The sequence below is a fragment of the Diadema antillarum genome, unplaced genomic scaffold, assembly GCF_040938485.1.
Source record: "Diadema antillarum isolate AM-2024a unplaced genomic scaffold, OU_Dant_1.0 seq00001116_RagTag, whole genome shotgun sequence".
Classification (NCBI taxonomy): domain Eukaryota; kingdom Metazoa; phylum Echinodermata; class Echinoidea; order Diadematoida; family Diadematidae; genus Diadema; species Diadema antillarum.
Window position 1 is genome coordinate 607,824 of NW_027271930.1, and position 26,595 is coordinate 634,418.

Below are 26,595 nucleotides of genomic sequence, written 5' to 3' on the forward strand. Positions count from 1 at the left end.
AATGTAAAAGAAAAGTATAATCAATGTAAAGTATTGTTAGATATACAAAATGCGAACAATAGCTAAAATAAAATTGTTTCTAGACTAAACCGTCTATAGTTACGGTTTATTCAGAAAAATAGTGATATCTCCTTACATTATTATGGCATATGATGTTTTGTAATGCAACTGACCTGCACATAATTATGCATCAAAATGTGATATCTCAAACATTTTTAAAATTACTGCTCCAATGATGGTAAACAATACCTCTATAGTGACTTCTCAAACAATAATGCCTGATGTATGTAGCTTTGTTTGGGACGAGAGGGCTATCAAAATCCTATGTTAAAACTTGCCAATGATCCCCATGCGTCGTGTCAAAGGCAAAAAGCACCTTAGTGCTAGTTTTGAGCAGCTAATTGCTTTCTCGCCTTTATCCAGTACAAGGCGACTTAGTAAATTTGAACAAATACACGCCATCATTGACCTCCCCTGTCATCAGGATCTTACGGCAAAAGTTCATTTCTAGAGAGTCTTCGTTTCCGTCCCCTCTCCCTCTTCTTCTCAAACGTGCGGTGATCATTTTGAAATAGCAGAGTCGACATGCTGTATCACAGAACCTCATTTTTTGTTTCACTTGAGGAGGTCCGAACTGGATTATGGGTATTTCAAACCAGTTCATATACTGCATTACTCATTAGAAGAAGAGTTGGTAGGAAAACCTCTGCACCTCTCCGCCCATTACCTCCCTCTCTCCTTTGAAGAATGACGAAGGGGTATACATGGATTGGTCTATACGTCCTCTTAATGTAACTATATCACCAGCAGTCACTCTCCCTCGCTCTTTCGCTCTTTCGCTCTTTTACTCATAGTAAACAAAAAAAAATAAACAAACTAAAGAAATGCAATGTCAAATTCACTTTATACTAAAAAAGGAAGAAAAGTAAACAAAAACAAAAACAAAACAAAACAAAAACCCAATCTGCAGTAAGATAGGAACACAAAACGACGTAATTTTCTCGAAACTTTGTAAAAACTAACAAACACACACCCACACATACACACAAAACAAAAATCACAACAACACACATAACCGGCACCAACAACCAAATTGCCTTTGATAATCAAATTAGTAGATTATTGATCATTATAAAAACCAACCTGTTACTGTGAACGGAAAGTGTACCTCAAAGAGACGGGAAAGAAAAACTTCAAAGTTGTCGAGACTGGGCCCAGGACGAGGTGCAGGACATGAATCTTTCGCAGACTGAATCAAGCACAGTATGATCATAGGCTATTTATCACCCCTGAGAGGCAGGTCTATTTTTGGCAACGAGACGAGGGCGCTATACACATCGGTTGTGAACTTAGTCGTGTTATGATTCCGGTGGCCGTCGCACTATTCCTGGGTGTGGTCGATAATGACGCGAAGGTGTATTGCACAACTTTACCCCCAAAACACATGTTGTATTATGGTTCAAGGCATGTTCTAACGCTGATACAAATATATTCCGCTAAACTGAACATTACTTTCTACCTTTTTTTTTTTGTTTATAGAGAAATATGCACTCTTCTGGGATTCCAACAGACACGTTCATCAGGCCATAGCTACACTAAGAAAATGGATGAACTGTTGCTATCAATTTCTGTTTAACCCATATCCGCCTACTGCGTTATACTAATGTAAACGCCATTCGTACCGAGCCGCTACAGACAAATATTTGCACTCAAAGCATTTTCAACTTTACATCTTTTTCAAACGCAGAAAAAATAAAGGAAAGTTGACAAATTACGTATCAAAAGAAAGAGCACAAAATTGCCCTTTATGATATAAATGTCCATGCATTTTGACCAATCAGAAAAATATACCAGTTGACAGAAGTCAGACATAATTTATGAAAATATGAATAATAAATATCGCATTTGATATTTATTCATAAATCAAAAATATTATAATGCAATCGCTCTGTTTATGACAGGTGTTTTCCAAGTAAAAATATCATTGACTAATGTAAAGAGACTGTTCTTTACAACCTTCCCTGAAGAGATACCACATCCATCCTAATCAATGCATATCACTTCAGGAGAAATGATATCAATTCGTGACCTAAATATCACACAGGTATATGTATTTATAAATAAACAAATGTCATAATATCTTACAAATGCAGAAACGACGTCAAAATGACGCTAAAATGACGTTAAAATGACGTTATTTCAGCGGCAAGCTCGACTACGGAATTTTCCGTACTTCGGTGATTGCAGCGTTCGCGGCTTCTACGGAAAATCCCGTAGATCGGCGGATATGGGTTAAAAAGAACGTCAATGTCTACCTGCTTTATTTAGGTCTCACAGATAAATGCTATTTTCTGGCCGAGGGGTGGGGAAAGGTCATTTCGAGAGAGAATGACAAATCTGGTTTATTATTTTGATCCATTTGCTGAATATTTAGCTATTAATCATTCATTTATACCCCATGAGAAGCATTTTGGTCATGACATCTTGTATGTATCGTGTAAATTGGTGAAAATATTAAAATATATGTATAATTTAAATGCTATACTTTATATGTATGATGTATGCACCTTCCTTTGTCTTTGTTCGTTCTTTAAGTCTATCAATAAAAAGTACTCATTATCATCTCGATGATGGCCAAAAAGCACAAAGTATATATAATATAGGCCTACATTGTTTCATGAAGTATTCTGAAGTGTATTGTACACAAAATATTTACGCTTACACGAAAACATTACTATATGCATTCCTGATATGATTACATTATGATGGTCAAATGCATTTGAAATTGTTGTTGATTGTTCCTATATTTATACCGGTACTAGTGATGACATTTTCCTCTTTTCGTGAATGATCTAACTGGTGTCGGAGTACCAGTGTCCTCACCTATTGTTACAGAAGAGACAAAGTCCACATGACAGTTAAATTTCTGAGACTGAGTATTCATAGCTCGAAGTGCCTCCCTCCCTAGACGTGGGCGCGGTGCAACACATCACAGTATATAGTACTGTATAACGATATATCAATAAAGGGGCATAATACAAATTATTATCATCTTGATTTCACATCAGGCACATTGAAGTAATGAACTGATAACGTTTTGTACAGTACAAATTGCATTTTTTTTTTTTTGTGGTTCTGGAACAGATAAACCAATTGACACTCTGAAAAACCCTATGATACACTGAACAAGGATAATGACAGATGAGGCTCACATTCTCCAGCAGTTTTAATTCCATTACAATCTTACTTTATTTTGTGTAGGATTTATGTATGATTTCTTCTTTTGTTCTGCTTCCTTGAACAATTGTGAATTATTATGAATTTTGAAAACATTCTTATTCCTCATCCCAATCACTATAAATTCTGGAACCCTTATACTCAATAACGATATCTATTAATATAATATTCAAATGCAAAAAGATAAACGTCACCTGGAGGTTTCTTTTAAAGACAATGAATAAGAAATCCCCCATCCCCCATCCCCCCACCCCCTTCCCCCAAATATATACATATATATATATATATAATATGCTGGAGTATCGAAAGAGCATTATTTCGATCTTGCGCTGTACGGACAAAGGAGGTTCAGAGGATGTGTAATTAAAAAAAAGAAAAGAATGAAGATTCTTACAAACAGAAGAGTGAAGTTGTCCCGAATACATTGGAAGGAAGAATTCATTATTTATTTCTAGTTTATTTGTCTTCAAAAATATAGATATGGGTCAAAATCACACATTCATTAATTGGATGAAGTGATGCTGCTTGTCATAATTATAATAGGAAAAATCATCTATTGGTTTGTAAAATCATTATGAAATATAATAAGAATTATTTTGCAACAACACCATCCCCTCAAAAGGGACCATTTCTAAAAAGGTATATCTGCAAAAAAAAATGATTGAATAATCATTACTTACAAAAATAGCGAGTGAATAAAAGACTTGTAACCAAAAGATGGCATAACTTCATTTATTTTACATGAGAATGTCTCACACAATTTCATTTTTAAAAGAAAATCTTGATTTTGATGACATAAGGGTGATATTCCCCCTGCTTTCTGAAATGTTTAGATTCTAAAATAAAAATGAACATAATTATGTTGAATTCTCTTCATGTTTTTTCCTTATGATTATCGCTGTCCTGCAGTGACGTCACGAACTGTCGTAGTCTTTTAATCCAGCTATGGCGGTATATTAAATGATTTTTAAATGTCTTGTCTCAAGGATGTAATTCCTCAAACTTCACTGATACGTGTTCTGCTTATATTATTGTTGCATTCACTCAATCAACAAAAATGAATTATATATCTTTGGGTATTATTCCTCTTTAATGTCATGTGATTTTATTTTTCGTTTTACCACTGAAAGTTTTCTGAGTATCTCCTATTTTTCGGGGGGGGGGGGGGGTGACCTTTTTATTCTTCGGTCTATACCGAAGCTCTGTATCTTTGTTGCCATTTTATCATTACAAGTTTAACATTATCATATTAGTGCTATCTCTAACTCATTCAAACACATAATGCTGTTTTGCTGATGTTTATTTGCTTGCTTGTCTGTTTGATGAAATATTACTCGAAAAGTTTGAATCTGACTAACATTTTTGTGAAATCATCAGGATAAGGTATATGTTGTGACATGATAAAACGAACAGGCGATTGGTTACTGGTGGTAATCATGCAGGAGCCAAAAGAGACGGATTAACCAACCTTTCGGAATAACGACACAAAACTGCTCAGGTTAACCAGCCCAATTTTATTTTCGCATTAACGAACATAATCACACTGGAATTATTGTGTTTGAGAATAACGAACTTTCGCCACTATGAATAGCCAGCATCATCCACAATAATGATAACGATCATGGCAGTGATTACAAGAAAGATATATCAAAATAATCATTATAGTTATGACACAGGGTCGTGCTGTCCAGACAGTATACGGCCCCTGTGTCACAACTATAATTATAGTTATTGTAATGAATATTTTGTTTTATCTTTCTTGTAATTACTGCCATGATCGTTATCAATATTGTGGATGATGCTGGCTATTCATAGTGGCGAAAGTTTGTTATTCCCAAACGCAATAATTCCAGTATACTGTACCTAGTATTTTATATGTTCGTTAATGCGAAAAAATCGGGCTGGTTAACCTGAACAGTTTTGTGTCGTTATTCCGAAAGGCTGGTTAATCCGTAGGTTTGTTAATCTGAAAGTGAAAAAAGGCGCGTACAAACGAACCTTCGGAATTAAGAATCTTATTTCATTTTCGGATCAAAGAATCTTCGGAATAACAAACTTTTTTTCATATTTGGATTAACGAACCTTCAGAATAATGGACATTATTTTATTTGCAGATTAAAAACTGCAGAATAATGAACCTTCGGAACATTAAACCTTTCGAATAATGAATCTTGGGAATAAGGAACTGCACCCCATCATGATCATTACTAACATTGCCATTCATAATTTTTCAATATTTATTTTATATTCATTATACAGGCATAGCGTGCATGGGCTGAAATATATATCCATGCTCTGTGTAAAAATCAATAAAGACCAGTCAAATGTTATAGTAACTTATAGTAATTAGGCCTATAATGCACTCAGTCAAGCAAGTCAATGAAGAAAACGACTCATGTCTTTTCACACACACACTCACTCACTCACACACGCACACAAAAAATAAACAAGCAAAGGCATAAAAAGAAAGATTTTAAACAATACTGAGTAGGCTCTTGTGGTAACAATGTTTGATACATCCAGTATACAAACTATAGAATATATTACATGACATAATATTCCGCAAAATGGCTAGAAAGCACTGGAACGCAATGAAGAGGCCCGATGTCTTTTTCTGTTGTACAGTATAACGTAGAATAAAAAATCGGCAAAACTGTCTGCTCACTGATTACCATCGACAAAAATGGGGGTGGGATACGGCGCAAGATCCATGCAAGAGAGATCACAAAGTGTATGATGCAATCTTCAGCGTATTGTGTGCAGTTCGAGGGTAGGCCTACACTTCGCGCTCACAGTCGTATTTCCTGTCATGCCTGTAAGCTAAAGTACAGCCGCCATACGGTTGATTTGTCGATTTATCGAAAACACAACAGGAACAAATCTTTAACAGTTTTATTTGCACATGAGTAATTCAATTGTTTGGATGAAATATGGAATTTGAAAAAAAGCAACCTTCATTTTGGACGACATACTTTTGACCGCAACCTTGCGTCTGGATAAAAGGCTACTGCTTCTCAACGTTGGCACACACATGTTCCGAACAGTGCATACGAGTAATGCAATGCAGTCACGGGTACGGAGATACGTTCTCCCACGTACCACGCACGACGCAGTAGCCTTTGAAAGCCCGAGCCCTGCCCACATCACACCGTGTCGTGACCAGCCAACACTGCACTGTTACAGTACTGTAAATTTGTTATTGTAATACTTTTCTTGAGCGATCAAGATGGTGTTAGATTTGGAACTCTTCCGTGTGGACAAAGGTGGTGATCCCGAAAAGATCAAGGAAGGCCAGGCTAAACGCTTCAAAGACGTCACACTTGTCGACAAAGTCGTGGAAGCTGACACACAATGGAGAAAATGTGAGTTGAGCTCAGTACAAGTACAGTACATGTACTGGGCATTGTGTTGCTGTATTTAATCGTGTTGAAAACTGCACTGAGTAGGCCGGCTACGCTGGCAGTGGCTAAAATGACACGTAGGGTGAATACCAGCCACTTTTATTCTCAAGAGCTCATGAACGAATCATGTCTGGTCGAATTTATTCTTATCAACAGCTACAAAAGATTAGAGTCCCTTTTGAAATAGATCTACTACTTATATTATGCATGAGTGATGACAATAATTAGGCCCTAATGTAAGTTTAATCAGTTATGAATTAATGACAAAATGTTTGCAGAGCTCACAGTCAATCTGCACTTGCAAACTTGGCAAGACTTCCATATCAGTTCGGGAAACCCACTCACAAGGGGGGCCCCTCCTTATAAGTAACCCGTCCCCCTTATAAGTAACCCCCGGGGCACCCCTTATAAGGAGTCTCCACGCTTTTTTGCAATGCAACGCGAAAATGAAAGGACTGCGGCAATTCGCTTGATTATGTCCATAAAGCTTCACAAGTTTCCTAGTTACTCACGAAATTTAGTCGCCACGTCTGCACTCAAGCATTGCCGCGCCGCCGCGCCTGGCGACACTCGCGCCAGTAATCGCTCGCATTTCAGCATTCGCATGGGTCGTTTGACATCGCATTTAAATCCATGATTTTAGATATGATGCCTCAAACCGATTTTGCTCAAATTTCGTGAGTAACTAGGAAACTTGTGAAGGGGTGCCCCGGGGGTTACTTATAAGGGGGACGGGGTTACTTATAAGGGGGACGGGTTACTTATAAAGGAGGGGCCCCCCTTGTGAGTGGGTTTCCCGAACTGATATGTACTTCCCCCCGCTATGCATTTAGGTCTAAGTAACATTTCATGATGAATAAGTTTAGGTGGCTTTGGGATTAGGATTAGAGTTTACTCAGTGTAGGATTAGGGTTAGGGTTAGCCCCGGAGACCCGCCGCTGTGCCGCGGGGTCCTGGCGGCTACCTCGCAGTTTCGTTAAAGTGAGAATCACGAACAACTCCCTATTGCCACATATACGGCAACTTCACAAATAAACCATGACTAAATTTCTATCATAAACACAGTGACAATAAAAAATGAAATATACACTACCCCATTGCCTTGTTTCTTCTCACCAATTTATCTGGAAACTGCAAAATTTTCCACATTTTTTAGGAGTAAGCGGCCTGCCCTAGTGGAGAGCTTTGCTGCTATTTTGAACGTGTATATCCATTTGTACGCATCTACGCATGCGTGAACAGTGACGTCACCGTTACGGATGCTCAAGGATATGAATAATGCATCATCGCACGGTGCATATAAGGTGAAATGAATATGCATCATGTAGCGAGCGATACAGCTGTCAATGGACCGACTGAATGCATGCTGTGCGCATGTGCAAGTGATTGTGAGTTTTAGTGAGCATCAGTGAGCTGAAGATATTTGCCTTATAAGACAGCATTTTCTGCATCATAAGCAGTGAAATACATCAAACAGTCGCCGATGTGAATCATTTAGGTTTAATCGACCCATGTAAGTATTCCTAGTAGTTTTTGTTGAAAAATTAAGGAAATACAGCGCCGGAACGGCACCCGTTTGGTACAACATTAAAATCTCAATGCCAAAACGGCGCAGCCCCAACACTGTACGTTGTACGTTGGGGCTGCTGGTCGCAGTTAGGTTAGGGTTAGAGTTAGGGTAACATTGATCTCGGTGACCTAGGGAATCGAAATGCGAACTTCATAGTTCAGAGGAAGCTCATACATAGTGAGTCAGAGAATGTAGGTGTACAACTGTATAAGTGTCTTTTAGTGAATAGTGGGGGGTACACATGGAACTGGAAGTCTTTCCCAGAATCCCCTCATACAGACATGACAGAGGAGAGCTGTAAATGTCAAAAAATGATTTAAAAACTCTTCCAGACAGACGTAAAGTGAGACAGATTTTTCTGTCTATTGCACTCGGTGATACACAAAATATGTCAAATAGGGTGTACTATAATTCGTTTTCCCGTGTACAGTTGTAACTGTACATATGGGAGGAGGAGTTTTTTAATCATTTTTTGACATTTACGGCTCTCCTTTGTCATGTCTGTATGAGGGGATTCTGTGAAGCCAGACGCAGTGTCCGCGGAGCATATCCCTGACAAGATACTACTACAAAATTCATGTACTAGTACAGTCGTACAGACCGATCGTTTGGTCAGTGAGTACAACTAACCAGCAAGGATGGGCGTACATATAAGAGTAACCCTGGAGTGCTCTTTGTACACAGTTATTCAGTTATAATGTGAGAGTATCATTGGACCCCATTTACAATGGAAACCTTCATTTTGATGTAAACGCAAGAAAATCAAGGCACGGCTCAACAAGGCAGTGTGAACAAAATAATGAAAATGTGGGGCCAAGTATCGCAATGTAGGTGGTGATGGGCCTTGGGCCAGCTGCAGCCAGAGGCTGGCCTGCTACTGTGAACAGGGCCTTAGTTATTATAATTTATTCTTACTCATGTAGTTTCACTTGAGATATTAATTCATTAACTGGCAATCATGTAAGTACTGTAAAACAGGGACCTACTTGTATTTCCCTCATTTGCTGTTTGTTTGCACACAAATGTTCTGTGGAAGAACACCCCCCCCCTCCCAAAAAAAAAATAAATAAATGCATAATTTGAAGTAATCATAACAATAACAAAGTGCTAGTTGTCTCTTTTACTGGGCATCTCTATTGTCCGTACGGTCATACTGTATCTCCTCCTTTATCATTGCTTTGCAGTACGATACCAAGCAGACAACTTAAACAAGATGAAAAACTTATGCAGCAAGTTGATTGGGGAGAAAATGAAGGTAAGCCAGTACCCTATGTGCTATGCCCATATTCTTGAAAGTCAATCAAGATTTTGACATATCTGTTTTTGCATAATTATTATTATTAGACTTCGTCCGTGAAGCTTGGCTATTGTTTGTCATTGCCAAATTTCAGCTGTGGTCTTAGACTGTGCATTTTTTCTTTGATACCACACAGGGCCTTCTTTCTTCACCAAGTGCAAAATTTATTACATGCAACAAAATAATTCAAAGCAATCAATGACATTGGAACAAAATATCTCAAACTTACAATTTAAATTATATGACCAGTCAAATGTAATTTGTATTCTGCCTTTAAGAATACTGCCTGCCAATATGCTCTTTGCTCTTTTCTCCCAGTGAATGTTCTTTGTAACTACATGGAGTGGTCTTCTTTACAAGATACAACTTGTACAAACCATTAACCGTTGTTGTTAACCACAATATGCCATATTTGTGGACATTGCTCATTTTAAAAGATCATTTATTGCTAGTCTTGTATTTAGATTACTTTTCATACAAAGGGAAATATAATTAATGACAGTATCATTTTGAAAATGAAATGTGTAAAATCAAATCAAAGGTCCATCATGATGCAATACATAATTGTAGCCTTGATACAAACTGAAACAAATTATGGAGAATGTGTGTGTATTTTGAAGTATGTTAATAGCCATTCATGCTTAATTAAGATGAGTGATAAATACAAAATCTTGTGAGTGCAACAATTACTTTAAGGTCCCATTTGAAAAATTAAAAGGTGAGAGTATTTATTCTGATTGTGATATTTCCTGTAGCCTTCTTGATGTACTCTTTTACTAATCATGCTCAAAACTGGTTTAAAACACAGTGTACCAGGTATGTGTACTACCATTTCATGAGACATTCCAACTTGTATTCACACCTACTTTCATGAAAAAAAGCAACAAAAATAAAAACTCGTAACTCATAAAATATGTAGTTCTGTGATATTTCAGTGGGCATTTGATTTTTCACCAGGCTATTTCTTGTCAACTAGTGCCTACAAAATGCTGTGTTTTGAAACAAAATGAAGGCATGTATGTACTTTGACCGAAAGATCGGTCTGTATCTGTCCGTCGGGGAATGTTCCGCGGAGACTGCGTCTGGCTTCACGGATCCCCTCCGTATACAGACCGAAGTCAATGCTTGCGGCTCCTGTGTGGAGCAGTCACGCACAGATCAAACGTTACGATAAACCAAATTTCAGACAGCTTTTTTACATTCAAACAAGTTTGACATGACATGAAACATTATGCAGCAATATTTGAGATAAATTTCTCACATTGTGCAATCGAAATACCCACATAAACTCGGTTATAACGCAGAAATTTTATCGATATCGCAACATCGCCGTTCGCGAGCAGTAAGTTGCCATTTTGAATCTGTAAGCCAATCACATGCGAGGTACGTGTTTTAGTAAAATAAGCATGTAGAAACTACCTCGCATGTGATTGGCTAATAGATTCATAGTGTATGTTTCTGCAGTTTGAATGTGACGACGCGACAGGCTGTGTTTTACGTTGAAAATTCTACTAAAATGTTGGATTATTCATTAATCTGGTGAGTGTAATGTATTCTTAAAAAGGTAATTTCACCATACAAGCTTAAATTTGCCGACCTAGGGCCGTGAATGAGACGCAATCGAGAAGGGTGAGGTACCTCACCCAATTTTCCATAGAAACAGTGGTTAAGAACATCCACACAGCAATGGGTACTGATACCTTCCGTCTGTCTACGGAGGACGGCGTTAATGGCAAAATATAAAAGAGTTCTCTGGACAGACGGATCTTTCTGTCTAGTATGTACTGTACCATACCATGACAACTAATCTACTACTCCTGTGGGATAACTTGATATGTCATTACTGAATATATTCATTTATGAAATATATATGTTTAACATGTGATTACAGTGGATATTGAAGCTGGTTGTCTTGCTCTTCATGCTCATATTACAGAAAAAGGAACCAGTTGGTGATGAGAATGAAGCTGTACCAGAAGAAGTTGCAAGCAAGCTTCCTGAGCTCACAAAAGAAATCCTTGAAGCTCATGTGAGTTCAAAGGTCATGGTCTTTATCAGTGATGAGGACAGTAATAGCTTAGGCAGCAATGACAGTCTTGTCTGCTTACATATCAGGCAGCTTAATCGAGAGATAAGGCTTGAATTGTGGGATCCAGACACCTGTGTGTCATTCTGCACAGTTCTTTTGTCACAAAAACCTGTTGCTGAAGTCATGTAGATTGTGGCACAGGGAAGAAATCAGCAAGCTGGTTTATTGATACTTTCAAATACATGGATCATATAACATTGTGTCTTAGAATTTTGTAGCAAGCTGTTCAGTTTAGCTGCTACTAATAAAATAATTCAATAGCTTGAATCAAGTTGCATGCACTAGTTATTGTTATGTAGGCCAACCTGTTTTCAGTCATTGGAATGCATTTATTTCCACATTGTGGAGTGGAACACTGTGATAAGCTAAACCTTGGTGACTTTGAAAAAGCTTGATGGTAGACAGAAATTAAATTTGTTAAAAGAGGTATACATTGAAAAATATAGCATGTCTTTAAACTTGTCTATTGTGCTTCTGTGTAGAAGTTTGTTTGTTTTGTTTTTGTTTTTGTATTTGTTTTTGATTTTGTTTTTTACAGTCTATGACTTTCCTTGTTTTGCATTTCATGCAACACCCAAGTGGGATATTTTGTGAAAATTCAGACCATGCTAATGTTGTCTCTGATAACACAATGCAATATACACTGCCTCCAAAGTGAAGAGGTGTAATTAGAAAAAAAGAAAAAAACACCTGATTGTTTACAAGTAAGGTCACTAATAATGCGCCTAAGTACACGATAAATCTTCTTTTGCTCTTGTATATGTATCTTATGAAAGTATGTCAGTTACATTTTTTGCATCTGGAGCCATGAGTGTGTTGCCAGTGTTAATATGCAGAGGGAATTCTCTTTTCTCTTTATTCATTTTTGAAAATGCAAATTGCACATCTCCCTCCCTTTCACTGTTCAGTGTTTTAATTTAAATTTCATTGTGTATCTCCTTCTGTTGCCCTGATCATGTCAGACATTGACTGTGGAACAACTGAAGAAGGTGCGACGACTTGTAGACGAATCTATTACAGAATGCGACAACAAGCGTTTGGAATGTGAGGCAAGAAGGAAAGACAGTCTGTGGGAGATTGCCAACCACCTACATGAATCTGTTGCCATCAGCAATGATGAGGTAATTCAAACTTTTGTCCACCATGTACAAAAACATCCTAATTATTTATTGTCTAAGAAATTTACAATGATATGATCAGGTTATGCAAATGTACTGTGAGCTACCAAGAAGTGCTGCTGTAGAACTTTCACTAAGATTGTTGTTGAGGGAGAATGACAATGAGTGCTTTCAATCCCAATTTTCAAAGTATGCCAGAGTTGGCCAGAGCGGACCAGAGTAATCAAGAACATACCTCGAGTTTGAACAAAATGCTCCCAAAGGGAGCTGTGTCAGCTTGAACAGAGCTAGGAAATCAGCCATTGGTAGAACAACCTGTAATGTGGTCCAGAGCATGCCAAGGCAGAAATTACTGTGCCACAAACTGGGACTGCAGGCAACGTGCCAAAGCAAACCTTGCTGCTTTGAGTTTGTATGCTGTTTACATCAATACACTGGTAAAGACTATGCGTAACTGTGAAGAGTAAATGCATACATATATTAAAAGTTCCCCTCTTTTCGTATGAATGCCCAAAGCTTTTTTGACAATTCATTTGCACATGCGGAATTTTCCTCATACTGTCCTAATACAGGGCTCGACACTAACGGTGGCCCGGTGGCCCGGTGGCCCGGGGCCACCAAAAATGAAAGTTGGGCCACCAAATTTTAAAAAAGGGCAAATTTGGTGGCCCGCCTCGGGCCACCAAAATTTTTTGAAAAGTATGTCAATAAATTTGTAACTTTTTGTGACGGAAATTAGCAGTTAAATTTAAAGGATGGATAAAAAGGACTGAATGAGTGCCTGAGAGTGAGTGTGGCAAGTTTGTTGAAGTTTATTTATGAGTAGATAATTATGTCCAACTTCTAATTCTTACTATCATAAAACTTAAATATTTGACTCATTAAAAAAAAAAGGACTTTTAATTTTTTTTATTGTTTTTTTTTTTCGGGACACCAAATTTTTCTCTCTGGCCACCAAAAATTTGAAATTTAGGATTTTGGTGGCCCCATCGGGCCACCAAACAAAAAAGTTAGTGTCGAGCCATGCCTAATAGCATGATTAACTGAGACTAAATGCTCCCTTTAAAACCTGTGAAGGCTATTTCAAAGTATGCTTGGCATGGTGTCAATAGGAAGTGCAAGTTATAGCGAAGTCAACTCATCCTTATTGGTTTCATTCTCCCTCAAACATTTGAAGTCTGTATTTCTGATTACATGCACTATCTTCAAAATTAGTGTGTAATGTTCTATTCTAGAAGGGAAAGCGAAAGGACTAGCAGTTGCAATTATCGTGTTCAGGCCACACTTACAGGAAAGAATTAATTAAAGGGATGTACAGTTTCAAAATGACTTTACGATGTATATTTCCTCCATGTCTTTCCTAGTGCGGTGTGTCGTATTAGATTCATTGTTCACCATAGTGGGGCGCTGTGGCATAGTGGATAAGACTCCCGACTCCCGAACGAAGGACCGCGAGTTCGAATCCCGCCCAGTGCTTACATCCTTGGACAAGATGTTTTTACCCACAATGTCCCTCTCAACCCAGGTGTATAAATGGGTACCTGGCAACACTAGGGTAATAATAATAGCAGGGCCCTCTGGTAGAGCAGTGGCAACACTGAAGAGGCTACCCTGGGTAAATAAGACCTTATTATCATTATTAGTATTATTATTCCTTTGAACCTCGTCTTGACTATATTTGAGCTGCAGTCCGTGGATAATAGGTGACATATTAACAGGAATCCATTTTAAAAGGTTTTGTATTTAATTTGCATGTGACTGCAGGATGAGAACACAGTGGAGAGAACGTTTGGAGATTGTACCGAGCGCAAGAAGTACTCCCATGTCGACCTCATTCACATGATAGATGGGATTGAGGCTGAGCGGGGGACTGTGGTGGCTGGAAACAGAGGCTACTTCCTCAAGGTAGGCTCAATCTCTCCAGGTAGTGGCCAGCCATGTACCCAGATGAAAAGGGGGACAGTGGCTTATTGACCAACTACAATATGAAATAAAATAACTAGATAGAAATAAAGATTGGCAGCCAGATCATCAGCTACTGAAATATGAAATTTGGTTCAGCTTGACGTTGATTAGGTTGGATACCATGCACACACACACACACACACACACACACACACACACACACACACACACACACACACACACACACACACACACATACACACACAAATGGATGAATAGATGAATGAATGGTATGCCAGTGCACATGAGCAGGAAGTGGTCTTTGTCCCAGAATCATTTAGTCTAGTAATTCAGCTGTGCAATATTTTGGATATATTCTGTTTATCAAATAAGTTTCAATCGTTGCCTGGCAGCAACCAGACACATAAAATCTCACTCGCTGTTGGCAAGCTACAGATATGAAAAGGTCCCATGAGCAAATTTTGTAGACAGTAGCTAATACGTCCAGAGTACGTAGTCACACCATACATTTTTGATAGTGATCCTCTTCTGTAAATCTACCTGGTTTCTTCCAAAATATGTCTGTTTGTTTGATTGGTGTGAGCAAATAATGATTCATATTGCACACTTTCAGATGGTGGGACTCAAGCTTTATTTCCTCATTACACATTTTCCTGTTAATCATACGAATTCTATTTGGTTGTTACGGTGCATGGTACTTGTCAGAGCAAAGCGAGTATTTTATTGCGTAATTGCTCTCTGTTTTGTTTTGTTTTTCAAAGCTTTCAAGGCAGAAACCGATACAAACCAGCTGCAACCTGCTTTTATAACAGTATTTTTCCCTGATGAGGTGGCTGTGGCAATGTCATTGGGTAATAAGATAGGATGTTGAAAAGAAACCCACCACCAACATGTGTAGATGTCATGTGTAATGTGTGGTACTGTAGCTTCCTCTGCACTGTCTTCCTGGAAGTCATGGTCAATCATACCAGTAGTTTCGGGGACTCTTGGTGATTGCAAAGGTCTTTATGACTGCATACACAATAGTGGTTTGTATTGCTTCCAAGTTCCTTTTATTTTATATCATTTCTCTAAAATCCCTGCAATTCCATTTCCCTTGTGGGAGAGGGAAACTATTACGAATATGTTTGAGTAGGTTTAGAGAATGTATTTTATTTGTTTTGAAATGATGTGTACAATCTGTTTGTTTCTTTTTTTCCCCCAGGGTCCAGCTGTTTTCTTGTCATTAGCCGTGCAGCAACATGCACTGCGCATTTTGCTGAACAAGGGCTTCACACCCCTCTACACACCATACTTCATGCGCAAGGATGTCATGCAGGAGGTTGCTCAGCTTAGCCAATTTGATGAAGAGCTTTACAAGGTACTGATCAACTCCCAGTGGGCTGTAACTTTATTTCAGCTTTGCTGTGTGTTACCAATGTTTCGTGAGTGTCACAGTTGCCTCAGATAAATGTAATTTGCACTTATGATCTCTTGAAAGAATTTCAAGAAACAGAGCTTTTCACAAATTTTCAATAAGATTTCACAAACTTTTGAACACTTAAAACATATTAACAATGTTGTAAACTTTCAGCAATTGATAAATGACATAGACCAGAATTGTTGATGTATTACATGACTCTTTTTGTTATTCAGCATTGATAATACAAGTGTGTAATGGGAAAAAATTTAAAATCATGTACAGTCAAAAATATTATAGATTTCTTTGAGATAAGATATACTGATTGCATTATGCTGTGAGTTGTAAAGAGATGTTCTTGTATTCAGATTTATACTGCCATATGTGCTTATTATTCCAAAAGGTGTGAACAGTCCAATTTTGAAACTGTCACAAGTATGTCAAATATGTGGAGATTTGATAGTCGCCAGTCAACTGATGAGTACAGACAGTCAGAGTAAGGCATCATGAACTTTGTGTTCAGTAAGAACACATCATATACCAGCCACGGGGTGGATATTGCATCTATACAAGGTGATACTTGGGGATGGTACCATGTGCTGTGTATTCAGTAAGAACACATCAAATAGCAGCTACAGGGTGGATGTGTCTATACTAGATGATACTTGGGGATGGTACCATGTTCTACATATTCATTGAGAGCACATCATATACCAACCACAGGGTGGATGTGTCTATACTAAGTGATACTTGGGGATGATCACTGACTGTATGTGCCATATTTTCTAGGTGTTAGGTAAAGGGAGCGAGAAGGCGGATGAGAACACAGTAGAAGAGAAGTACCTCATCGCCACCTCTGAGCAGCCCATTGCAGCCTTCCATAGAAATGAGTGGATGTCCCCCTCCGACCTGCCCAAGAAGTATGCTGGCTTCTCTACATGCTTCAGACAAGAGGTCGGCTCACATGGGCGTGATACTAGAGGCATCTTCAGGGTCCATCAGTTTGAGAAGGTAACCAGGTCTTCACTTTATTTTTGTTGATGAATTACTGTTGTCATTGTTTATTTGTTTGTTATTGTTGTTTTTTACTATGAGCCAATCTTCAGTATTATGTTTATGCTGAATCTAGACAGTGTCAAGACTAAAAGTGGAAACTGTCAATTGGACTGAACAGTGCAGAAATTGTTTGCATCTTCAGTACGACTAGACTTTGTCAAGGCTGATTATCTTCAGCCACCTCCCTAAATGGAACTTTCAACTAAATACCAAAGTAATATTACGAGCCGCAGAGTCTATAGGTGACTGGACCTATCTATAAGTGAGGTGATGATTTGAATTGGTGCACATGATGAGTCACCTCAACAACTAATATGTGACGGCTGTTACTCTTGTAGCTGTAGGTTTCTTGTTGGTACTGAAATATGCCCAGTAGATCTCTGCATGATTTTCTAGGACAGGATGTTCAAATTCAGTATATGTGTTTGTGGGAAAAAAAAAATCCTCTGGTGTCATGACTTATTTTAATACTAGTGAATACTAGTGAATACAATTACGATGAAGCCACGTTATAACAGTAGTTCCTCTTCTTCTTCTTCCTCTTCTTCTTCTTCTTCTTCTTCTTCTTCTTCTTCTTCTTCTTCTTTACTATCTCCTTCCAGCTTTTTTCATTATGACTGTGGGATTGCTGACATAGACATGAATGTTCTCTACATCTCTCCATCCACCTTCTTTTCCTTCCCTTCCTTCAAGGGCTGTCAAGGCACCTTCTTTGTGGTCTCCCTCTCCCATTTTCTTGAAACCTTTTTAAATATTCCCTCTCCTTTTTTTTTTATAGTCCAAACTACCACAGTGTTATTTGTCTGCATCTTTCTCTCCAAACAGGACCACGACTTTCCCAAAAGTTCTTGTTCTTCACACTGTAGGCTTAGCATCCAGGTGCACATTTTCATGTCTGCCATATTCGGCTTAGACTTTTGCACTTTGCTGAAAAAAAAAAATAGTCTCCATACCACAAAACTGCCCATTCAGTTACTGCCTTCTGAGTCTTTCTGTGTACTTATTATTATTTATTTTTGTGTGAAACTCCCTTTCCATCAAGAATCATTACTCATTTCCACTTACCCCAAATTAATTACAATCGTCTGCAGTGTCGCAGTTCTGTGAATAAGATATGTTAGGATACGTTGTTTTTGTGCCTCTGCCACAAAGTGTCGCCGCAGGCATTATGTTTTCGGGTTGTCCGTCCGTCCGTCCGTAATCAATTTTGTGGACAGCGTATCTAAAAAACTGTTAGAGGTATCCTAATGAAACTTGGCATGTATATGTATGAGTGGGCAAAGTTGTGCCTATCAACTTTTGGGCACACATGCTCAAGGTCAAAGGTCAAAAGGTCAAGGTCAAATGCTCAAAATTTTGCTATTTCCCCTATATCTATGCAATGCCTGGAGGTATTTTCTTGAAACTTGGTGTATACATGAACTACCAAATAAAGATTCCCCAGAGAGAGCTTTGGATCATGAGGTCAAAGGTCAAGTGAAAATATTAAAATTTCACTTTTTTCTCCTTATCTCACAAATATTTCAAGGTATCTTCATGGAACTTAGTATATATGCATGTACTGACTTTCAGTGATCATGTAGGGAATTTAGGGGTCATGGGTCAAAGGTCAAGGTCAACTCATCAAAATGTCATTATTTCTCTCTAAACTCTAGATTTTCTTGGAAGTTTCTTGCCAAAAGGTCAAAGGTCAAGTGAAAGTGCTAAATTTCACTTCTTCTTTAAACTTATAAAAGGGTCAAAAGTTGGGTACAAATCCTCAAATCCCCAAATACCTCCACTCTTTGACAGTACAGCGTGTCCCAGAAAAAACGAAACCGGGTTTCCATGCAACTTTTTACTATCGAAATCATACATTTTCTCTATGAGATATACATCAATGGAAAGATAAACTCATTGTTCATACATGACTGAGTTACAACAATGAAAAGTGGTGCTATCAAATTTTCATTTGCACGCGCAAATGGTGACTTTAAATGAATTTTTCAGACTTATAACGTTACGTTTTCGAAAAACAAAGTTCTTAACCCAAATATTCATATTTTCTTCTTTCATATGAGACCTTACGCGTCAAATATGAATAACGCATGCTTGAGAAAAATCTGTGGGAAAGCATGCTTCATTTCTGCCAATTCTACGGATAGTCGAAGAAAACAAGCATTCAGCTCTCCTGACATAGCATTAGACAATGGGCTCATCTGCACCATTGAATTCACACAAAACAACCGCAGTGCTACAGTAAATGTTGTGGGGGGGGGGTATTTACAGAGGATGCTGTATGAGACGGACAGCCCTTTGTTGTCATTTATTTAGAATAAGCTATGAGACATAACCAATAATTGAAGACTAATATCGTGAGTATTCTCAGGCTGCACGCAGTCCAGTGGCTACGGGAAATCGTACAACAATGATACACATTTTGATGATTTTTATACCTCAAACTGATTTCACTGCTTTCATTCCTCTCTACATTTCCCTCACGCGTGGTTAGTCCATCGTAAGTGACAGGGTTTTGAAGTTTTTGAAGGGGGTGACGAAGCAGGAAGAGAGGGTACATCACTTTATTTATCACTGAACTTGCGCTTCTAACATTTCAAAGGTGCAACTGCAGGGCAAAAAGTTGTCTTTTTTTTTGGGGGGGGGGGAGGCTCGGAAGGTGTTTTTTTTTTCGGTTCGTTACTCCCACCCTACCTTCCCAGACATTCCGCTGATGAACACCCTTTGCTCTGTAGTTAGCTGCATCGTCAGGCAAGCTCATGATCACGTGCTGATTTAGGACCCTATTCACAACCGAATCGTCTGTAACATTCCCTTTTACCCCCTCCCTTCATGTTTGTGGAAATTCATTGAAGCATGAAGGCCATTGTTATCTGTTAAGTCGGGCAGGAGTCGGGAAAGCTAACTGCTCCTTTTTTACTATCTATCTATCTCGGTAAAATGTAAGGATATTTTCAAATTAAGTTTTTTCGAGCAGGCGTTGATCATTTTTTACGCATGGGATATCATATGAAAGGAAAAAGAATGGATATTAAAGCTATGATTCTATCTTTTGCAAAAGATTGCTGGAAAAGTCTGAAAAATTCATTCAAAGTTGCCATTTGCTCGTGCAAATGAAATTTTAGTAGCACCACTGTCTATTGTTCTAACTCAGTCATGCATGAATTATGAACAACGTGTTGTGCATCGAATGAAAGAAGAGAAGTGTATCTTTCAATCCATGTACAACTCATAAAGCAAATATGTGATTATGATCGCAAAGAATTGCAATGAAACTCAGTTTCTTTTTTTCTGGGACACGCTGTATAGCCATTCATCCAAATAAACCTAATTCAAGGAAAGTGAACACTCAATGCATTTGTGACAAACCTGTCATTTAAATATTTTGCCAGTTATGTGAAACTGTCATCACACATTGTCAAGACATTGTGCTATAGACCCATTCGGAGAACCATGCATTATGGCGGAGGCGTACCAGTCGCTTAGTCGTTATTTATCTTCATTTTTATTGTGTTGTCACTCTGCTTTGTCTTGGCTTTGTACACACAGATAGAGCAGTTTTGCTTCACCTCACCCCATGACAACATATCATGGGAGATGTTTGATGAAATGATCGGCAATGCTGAAGAGTTCTGCAAGTCTCTGAGCATCCCATACAGGATAGTGGGTATTGTGTCAGGTATGTGGTCATCATCACCTAATTTCAGGTATTCATGTTTAATGAGATCAATTTGTTTGATGCACTGTCTGAACAGCGTGTTGAAAGTAAGGTGTTAATTTGTGCAGTAAATGAGAATTTTACCTGTATAAAGGTGAAACTGAAATTGGAGCAACTTTGTAGCAAAGCCTTGATCAGAACTGGACACATTCTAACGGTGTTCCTACAATTTGAAGTTTAGCAAATTGCCTAATATTGCACCCACTTGGGACCTCAAAATTATCATCTTGATCATTTGTCTTTGACATTTTTCATGTAAGCACCATTACTTCTCCCACACACAAATAGAATAATAATAAGTTTGGTGTCGTGCGTTTGTAGAGATCAAATTCTCCACCTGGAGTTGCTTGGACTATCATGGCATATCCATGCCGAGAGTGTTATCAGACAGGGAAATTGATTCATGTGGTATAGACTAGCAAGGGTATTCATGATGTTATTAAATGCTTAAATATTAGATGAGCTCACATTTCAGTAATGCTGAAGTTATCAGGAAATCCTTTATTACCCAAGCAAGAGTTTAAAGAAATGGAAACCTAGCAGTGTTTGCACATGTAGGATTATGAGGTGCTGGTTATGGGGAAATTGAATAACTCTAATGGGTCAGGAGTACTTCAGGGAATTGATCACGTAATCAGATATATTATTTATCACCACACACCCTGTCACAGAAGCACCCTGATAAAGCCATGGAATGCATGTATTCAGTTTATCTAGCTTCCATGTATTTGAATACTCCAGACCAAGCTCTTCCCAGTGACAAATGCTTTGTTTAATGCTTTCCTAAAAAAATAATCTACCACAGAAAAGGTTATGGTCACATATTTCAAAACATTTCTGTCGGTGTCCAGCTAAAACTTTTGTTCTTTTTTTTTTTTTTTGATAGGTGACATTAGTCTCAGTGCCTCCAAAAGTCATCATGGATCTCTCAATGGTGAAACACAAGGCTGTATAGTGAAACATGCACCAGATACCACTGAACTATGCAAAAGTTATTCTGTGATCCTAGTGCTTTTTAGTGCTATATGTCGAAAGTTTCTTGTGTCTTGATGGAAACAAGATCTGATTAATGGTCAACAAATCCTGGTTCCTTTTATCAGTAAATGGTGCAGTGTGGACACTCATGGCATCATGCAAGTGCTACATTATCAAAATAGTAGCAGTTAGATACTGTTGTCAACAAGTGACAAATGACTTGAAAGTAGGAAGAGAATGTACAAATCTTTGCTTTGTTTTACCTTTTGATTTTCTGTATTAGTGTAGTACTTTATGCCATTGAAGTTTTTATACCCAACAGCTTTATATCAAACATAGTTTTCTTGTATTGTAAGTCCCCACTGTATTTACTGTATCCCATTTATGTTCTCAGTGGCTGTTCTGTGTCATATCTTCCATCATTAAAAGATTTGAATAATTCCCCCGTATTTCTCTGCAGGGGCTCTAAACAATGCAGCAGCCAAGAAGCTAGACCTGGAGGCCTGGTTCCCTGGCTCAGGTGCCTTCCGTGAACTGGTCTCCTGCTCAAACTGCACCGACTACCAGGCCAGACGACTCCTCATTCGCTATGGGCAGACCAAGAAGATGAATACCAGTGTAAGCAAGCCAATCACATCATATGAATGCACCCCACCGTTAAGGGTTCATACTGCTGTTGTACAGTATGTCCCAAAAAAAATAAATTACAACGGGGCCCTCCACAATGATATCTTTAAAGATAGTGAATCAATCTAAATTTAAATTCAGGGTATGAAACTGTAACTCATTGCCCACCTCTTACAGAAAACCCCATTCGATTTGCTTCAGTGGTCAAGTCCAAATTCTGTCTATTATTCACACACAAGAGCATTGAATTGCTAAAATGGGAAGAATCAGACTCATGACATGCTTTACAACAATCCACATTTCTCTGTGACTGCTTAACCAAATTGAATGGAGTTTTCTGCAAAATAGAGCTAAGATGTTATATTTCAAAACCCTGAAGTAGCATTTAAAAGAATTAATCATATTGAGTGTTATCAATGCGAAAATTTGACATACTGCAGTAAGTCGACCCAAAAATTGCAATTAGATTTTCGAATTGATAGCACCCAATGTATTATGATCGACCTGTCTAAGTGCTACTTCAGGGTCTTAAGAAATAACATCTTAGCTCTATTTTGCAGAAAACTCCATTCAATTTGGTGAAGCAGTCACAGAGAAATGTGGATTGTTGTAAAGCATGTCATGAGTCTGATTCTTCCAATTTTAGTAATTCAATGCTCTTGTGTGTGAATAATAGACAGAATTTGGACGGAAGAGATTCCCGACATCCTCTACAAATGTCCTCATTTCTCCTTGACCACTGAAGCAAATCGAATGGGGCTTTCTGTAAGATGTGGGCAATGAGTTATAGTTTCATAACCTGAATTTGTATTTAGATTGATTCGCTATTTTTATGCCTCCGCAACGAAGTGGCCGGAGGCATTATGTTTTCGGGTCATCCGTCCGTCCGTCCGTCCGTCCGTCCGTCCGTCCGTCCGTCCGTCTGTCCGTCCGTCCGTCCGTACGTCCGTCCGTACGTCCGTACGTCCGTCCGTCCCGTTTTGTTTTTGTCGATATCTCAAGAACCATGTGGTGGTTTTACATCAAACTTGGTATGAGGGTATATCCTTGGGGGATAATACTTTATGTGGATTTTAGGGTCACAGGGTCAAAGGTCAAAGGTCACAGGTTATTTAGTGAAGAAAAAAAATTGAAATTTCATGTTTTTCTCCATATCTCGCAAATGGTTCAAGGTATCTTCATGGAACTTAGTAAATATGCTTGTACCGATGGGCAGTGATTATCTAGGGAAGTTGGGGGTCATGGGTCAAAGGTCAGGGGGGTCAAAGGTCAAGGTCAACTCCTCAAAATATCACTACTTTCCTTAAAATGCAATATGCCTGAAGGTTTTTTTTTTTAAACTTGATGTATGGCATGTATTACCCAATATATATTTTTGGGGAAGTTTCTTGCCAAAAGGTCAAAGGTCAAAAGGTAAAAGGTCAAGTGAAAGTGCTAAATTGCACTTTTTCCTCCATATCTCGAAAGTAACTCAAGGTATCATCATGAAACTTACATATTTATGCATGTTCAACCTAACAGTGATTTTCTTTGGAACTGTGAGGTCAAAGGTCAAAGGCCAGGTTTAGATAATGCTATTTTCCCATTTGATACTGAAATTATACTTTTTCTCAATACCTTGAAAATTACTCAATGCATAAACTTATAAAAGGGTCAAAAGTCAAGTAAAAATTATCAGTTCCCCAAATACCTGCACTCTGACATTTTAATCATTCATCCAATTGAGCCTAGTTCTAGGAAAGTGAACATTCAGCACATTTGTGGCAAACCTGTCATTTTAATATTTTGCCAATTGTGTGAAACTGTCATCACACATTGTCAAGACATTGTACTATAGACCTATTAGGAGAACCATGCATTATGGCGGAGGCATATCAGTAGCCGCAGCGATATATCTAGTTAAAGATATCATTGCGGAGGGCCCCGTTGTAATTTTTTTGGGGACATACGATATGTCTTATCCTTAGCTTTCTGTCACCTCAAGAAACTCGTTTTTGATGGATTGCTCTGATTCCGCACATGACGAAATTCAGTCACAGTTACAGTTATGAAAAATGTATAATTTGTCCACTAAATCAGGTGTGACAGCTTCATGCTCTTTACATATTGTTTTAAAGAGAAAAAAGTAGTTTAATATTGTTTCATTTCATTATGTGTTGCTGGAAAAGCGAATGCTATCCTTCATTTGTGACATGTCTATTGTGCAGCTACTAAAGTCAGTTTCAGAACATTCTAACGTGCAGCATTTCTATTACTTTGCTTATTTCAATACTGTTCTGGGAGAACACTGGATTTGACCCTTGCTGGTGAATAATCGCAGTCAGACCAAAAGTGCTGTACATAAACTTACGGCTTATTACTTATACAGCAAGAAAATTGTCTTGTGTTTGATGATGATACTGACCTCTATTGTTATTTGTTTTATCATGATCATGTTTATTTTTTTTTAGGGGGGGGGGGGAGGAGTTGGTTTGTATGTTGTATGGGGGGGGGGGGGGGTTCTAGTAAATAGACTAAACCTTGTTTCATATATGGCATATTGATAATTGATATAGCCATTCCAACAAATGTGACGAAGAAAATGTCAAGTCGTAAAGCCGGTTACAAGTGCATATGAGATGATGCAGTGGTGAATATTCAGATTTTGTAAAATGTTTTTTCTGTTCTTGATCCTAGGCTGAATATGTTCATATGCTGAATGCTACAATGTGTGCCAGCACCCGAGTGATCTGCGCCATCTTGGAGAACAACCAGACAGAGGAAGGCATCGTCGTCCCTGAGGCTATCAGGATGTACATGCCTGAGTGTGAGTGACAGTATGGCTATTACAAATTAAAAGGCTGAGGTCTAAGTGGTACATGGAATTATGGATGAATAAGAATGGATGGATTGGTGTTTATATATACATGTATTCGGTGTTACCATTTTGTTAGTATTGTCAGTGTAGACGTGTGCATGAATTATGTAATGGATTTATGCATGTGGTTTAAAAAAAAAAAAGATCTATCTGAGACATGATTGTAGAAGGATTATTAGGGGAAGTAGGAGATCTGCTATTTATGTCTTTTTAGAGTTTATGTTTGTCATGCATTATTTCATATGTAAGTTTACAGCAGAAGATTGAGACTTGTTGTGTAGATAGACCAGTCAGATGAGATTTGATTTGAAAAGGAAGAGAAAGTATGATGGCTGGTGTCTGAAAATATGGATGACTAGCTGTAGGAGAAGGTGTGGTGATGAGGTGGAGATTAATGAAACCATCACCTACTGTATATGCCATATACTTTGTGGGATTTTTATTTTCGCAAATTTTGTGAGTTGGATGCTATTCGCAAATTTAACTACATGCAAATATATGAACTCTGAACCCGACATAAATGCCACATGCATGCATACATTTCTATGTTCAGTACCATACTCAACAATCGTGAATTTAACTACTTGCAGAATTGTCAGGCAGTCCCGACATACAAAAAATTAGACTTGCTATTCAGTACATTCTTTATATGGCATACACAGTAACTTGGTGATCATTCCTGTATCTAGCACTCATTGCTGAAGGTTTGATCACGGTAGGGAATCTGAACTGGATTGACATGTCTTGATCATCTTCTGGTTCTCAACAGCATGCAGAGAACTGATCAAGTTCACCAAGGCAGCCCCGATAGATGAGCAGCAGACCAAGAAGGAGAAGAAGCAGAAGGAAGGAGGGAAGAAGAAGGCCAAAGGTGGCAAGGAGGCAGCTGATGGGGCCACACCCGAAGACAATGTCACCAAAGCAATGGCGGGTGTGAAAGTTGATTAATGTTGACTTCTCATGTCTTCTCACTCTTTCCAAGAAGAAAAATCACTCCCTCGTTGCAGATACTTTTCCGTGTTGATAATCTATACTACCTTCAGTCTCATGTGGTGACGAATCATGCTTACTCACAAAAGTGAGGCAAAGTAAATTGGATAGACATCACCCAAGATAAATGTTATTGTTTATCATCTGTCACTGTGTTAAAGTTTTGCCCACAAGATTATTTGCCTTGATAACATCATTTTTTTTAATAATAATCAAGATTAGAATCAAGTTTCAGATAGTAATTGGTGTTTTTATGTCAGCATACACATAGACAGAGAGGCTTACTTGTAACTAGAAGTGGTGAGATCCACCTGGAGTGTGCTGTTAATATGAATTCA

At 38.3% G+C, this 26,595-nt stretch overlaps 1 protein-coding gene across 1 annotated transcript; it reads left to right on the forward strand.

Moving 5' to 3' along the window:
- Positions 1–6,392: 6,392 nt before the first annotated feature.
- LOC139743850 (serine--tRNA ligase, cytoplasmic-like) lies at positions 6,393–26,344 on the forward strand. The gene is made up of 11 exons (XM_071654306.1): positions 6,393–6,599; positions 9,393–9,463; positions 11,442–11,534; positions 12,557–12,715; positions 14,477–14,617; positions 15,843–15,998; positions 16,827–17,048; positions 20,640–20,769; positions 22,244–22,401; positions 25,087–25,216; positions 26,037–26,344. The coding sequence occupies exons 1-11, from the start codon at positions 6,464–6,466 to the stop codon at positions 26,213–26,215; spliced, it is 1,575 nt and encodes a 524-aa protein (XP_071510407.1). The 5' UTR covers positions 6,393–6,463; the 3' UTR covers positions 26,216–26,344.
- The last annotated feature ends 251 nt before the right edge of the window (positions 26,345–26,595 follow it).

Excerpts from the sequence above, each read along its gene's own strand:
- LOC139743850 (XM_071654306.1), top strand. The coding sequence starts at position 6,464 with ATGGTGTTAGATTTGGAACTCTTCCGTGTGGACAAAGGTGGTGATCCC. Across the intron at positions 6,600-9,392 it reads TGACACACAATGGAGAAAAT|TACGATACCAAGCAGACAAC; the intron begins GTGAGTTGAGCT and ends ATTGCTTTGCAG. Across the intron at positions 25,217-26,036 it reads CAGGATGTACATGCCTGAGT|CATGCAGAGAACTGATCAAG; the intron begins GTGAGTGACAGT and ends GGTTCTCAACAG.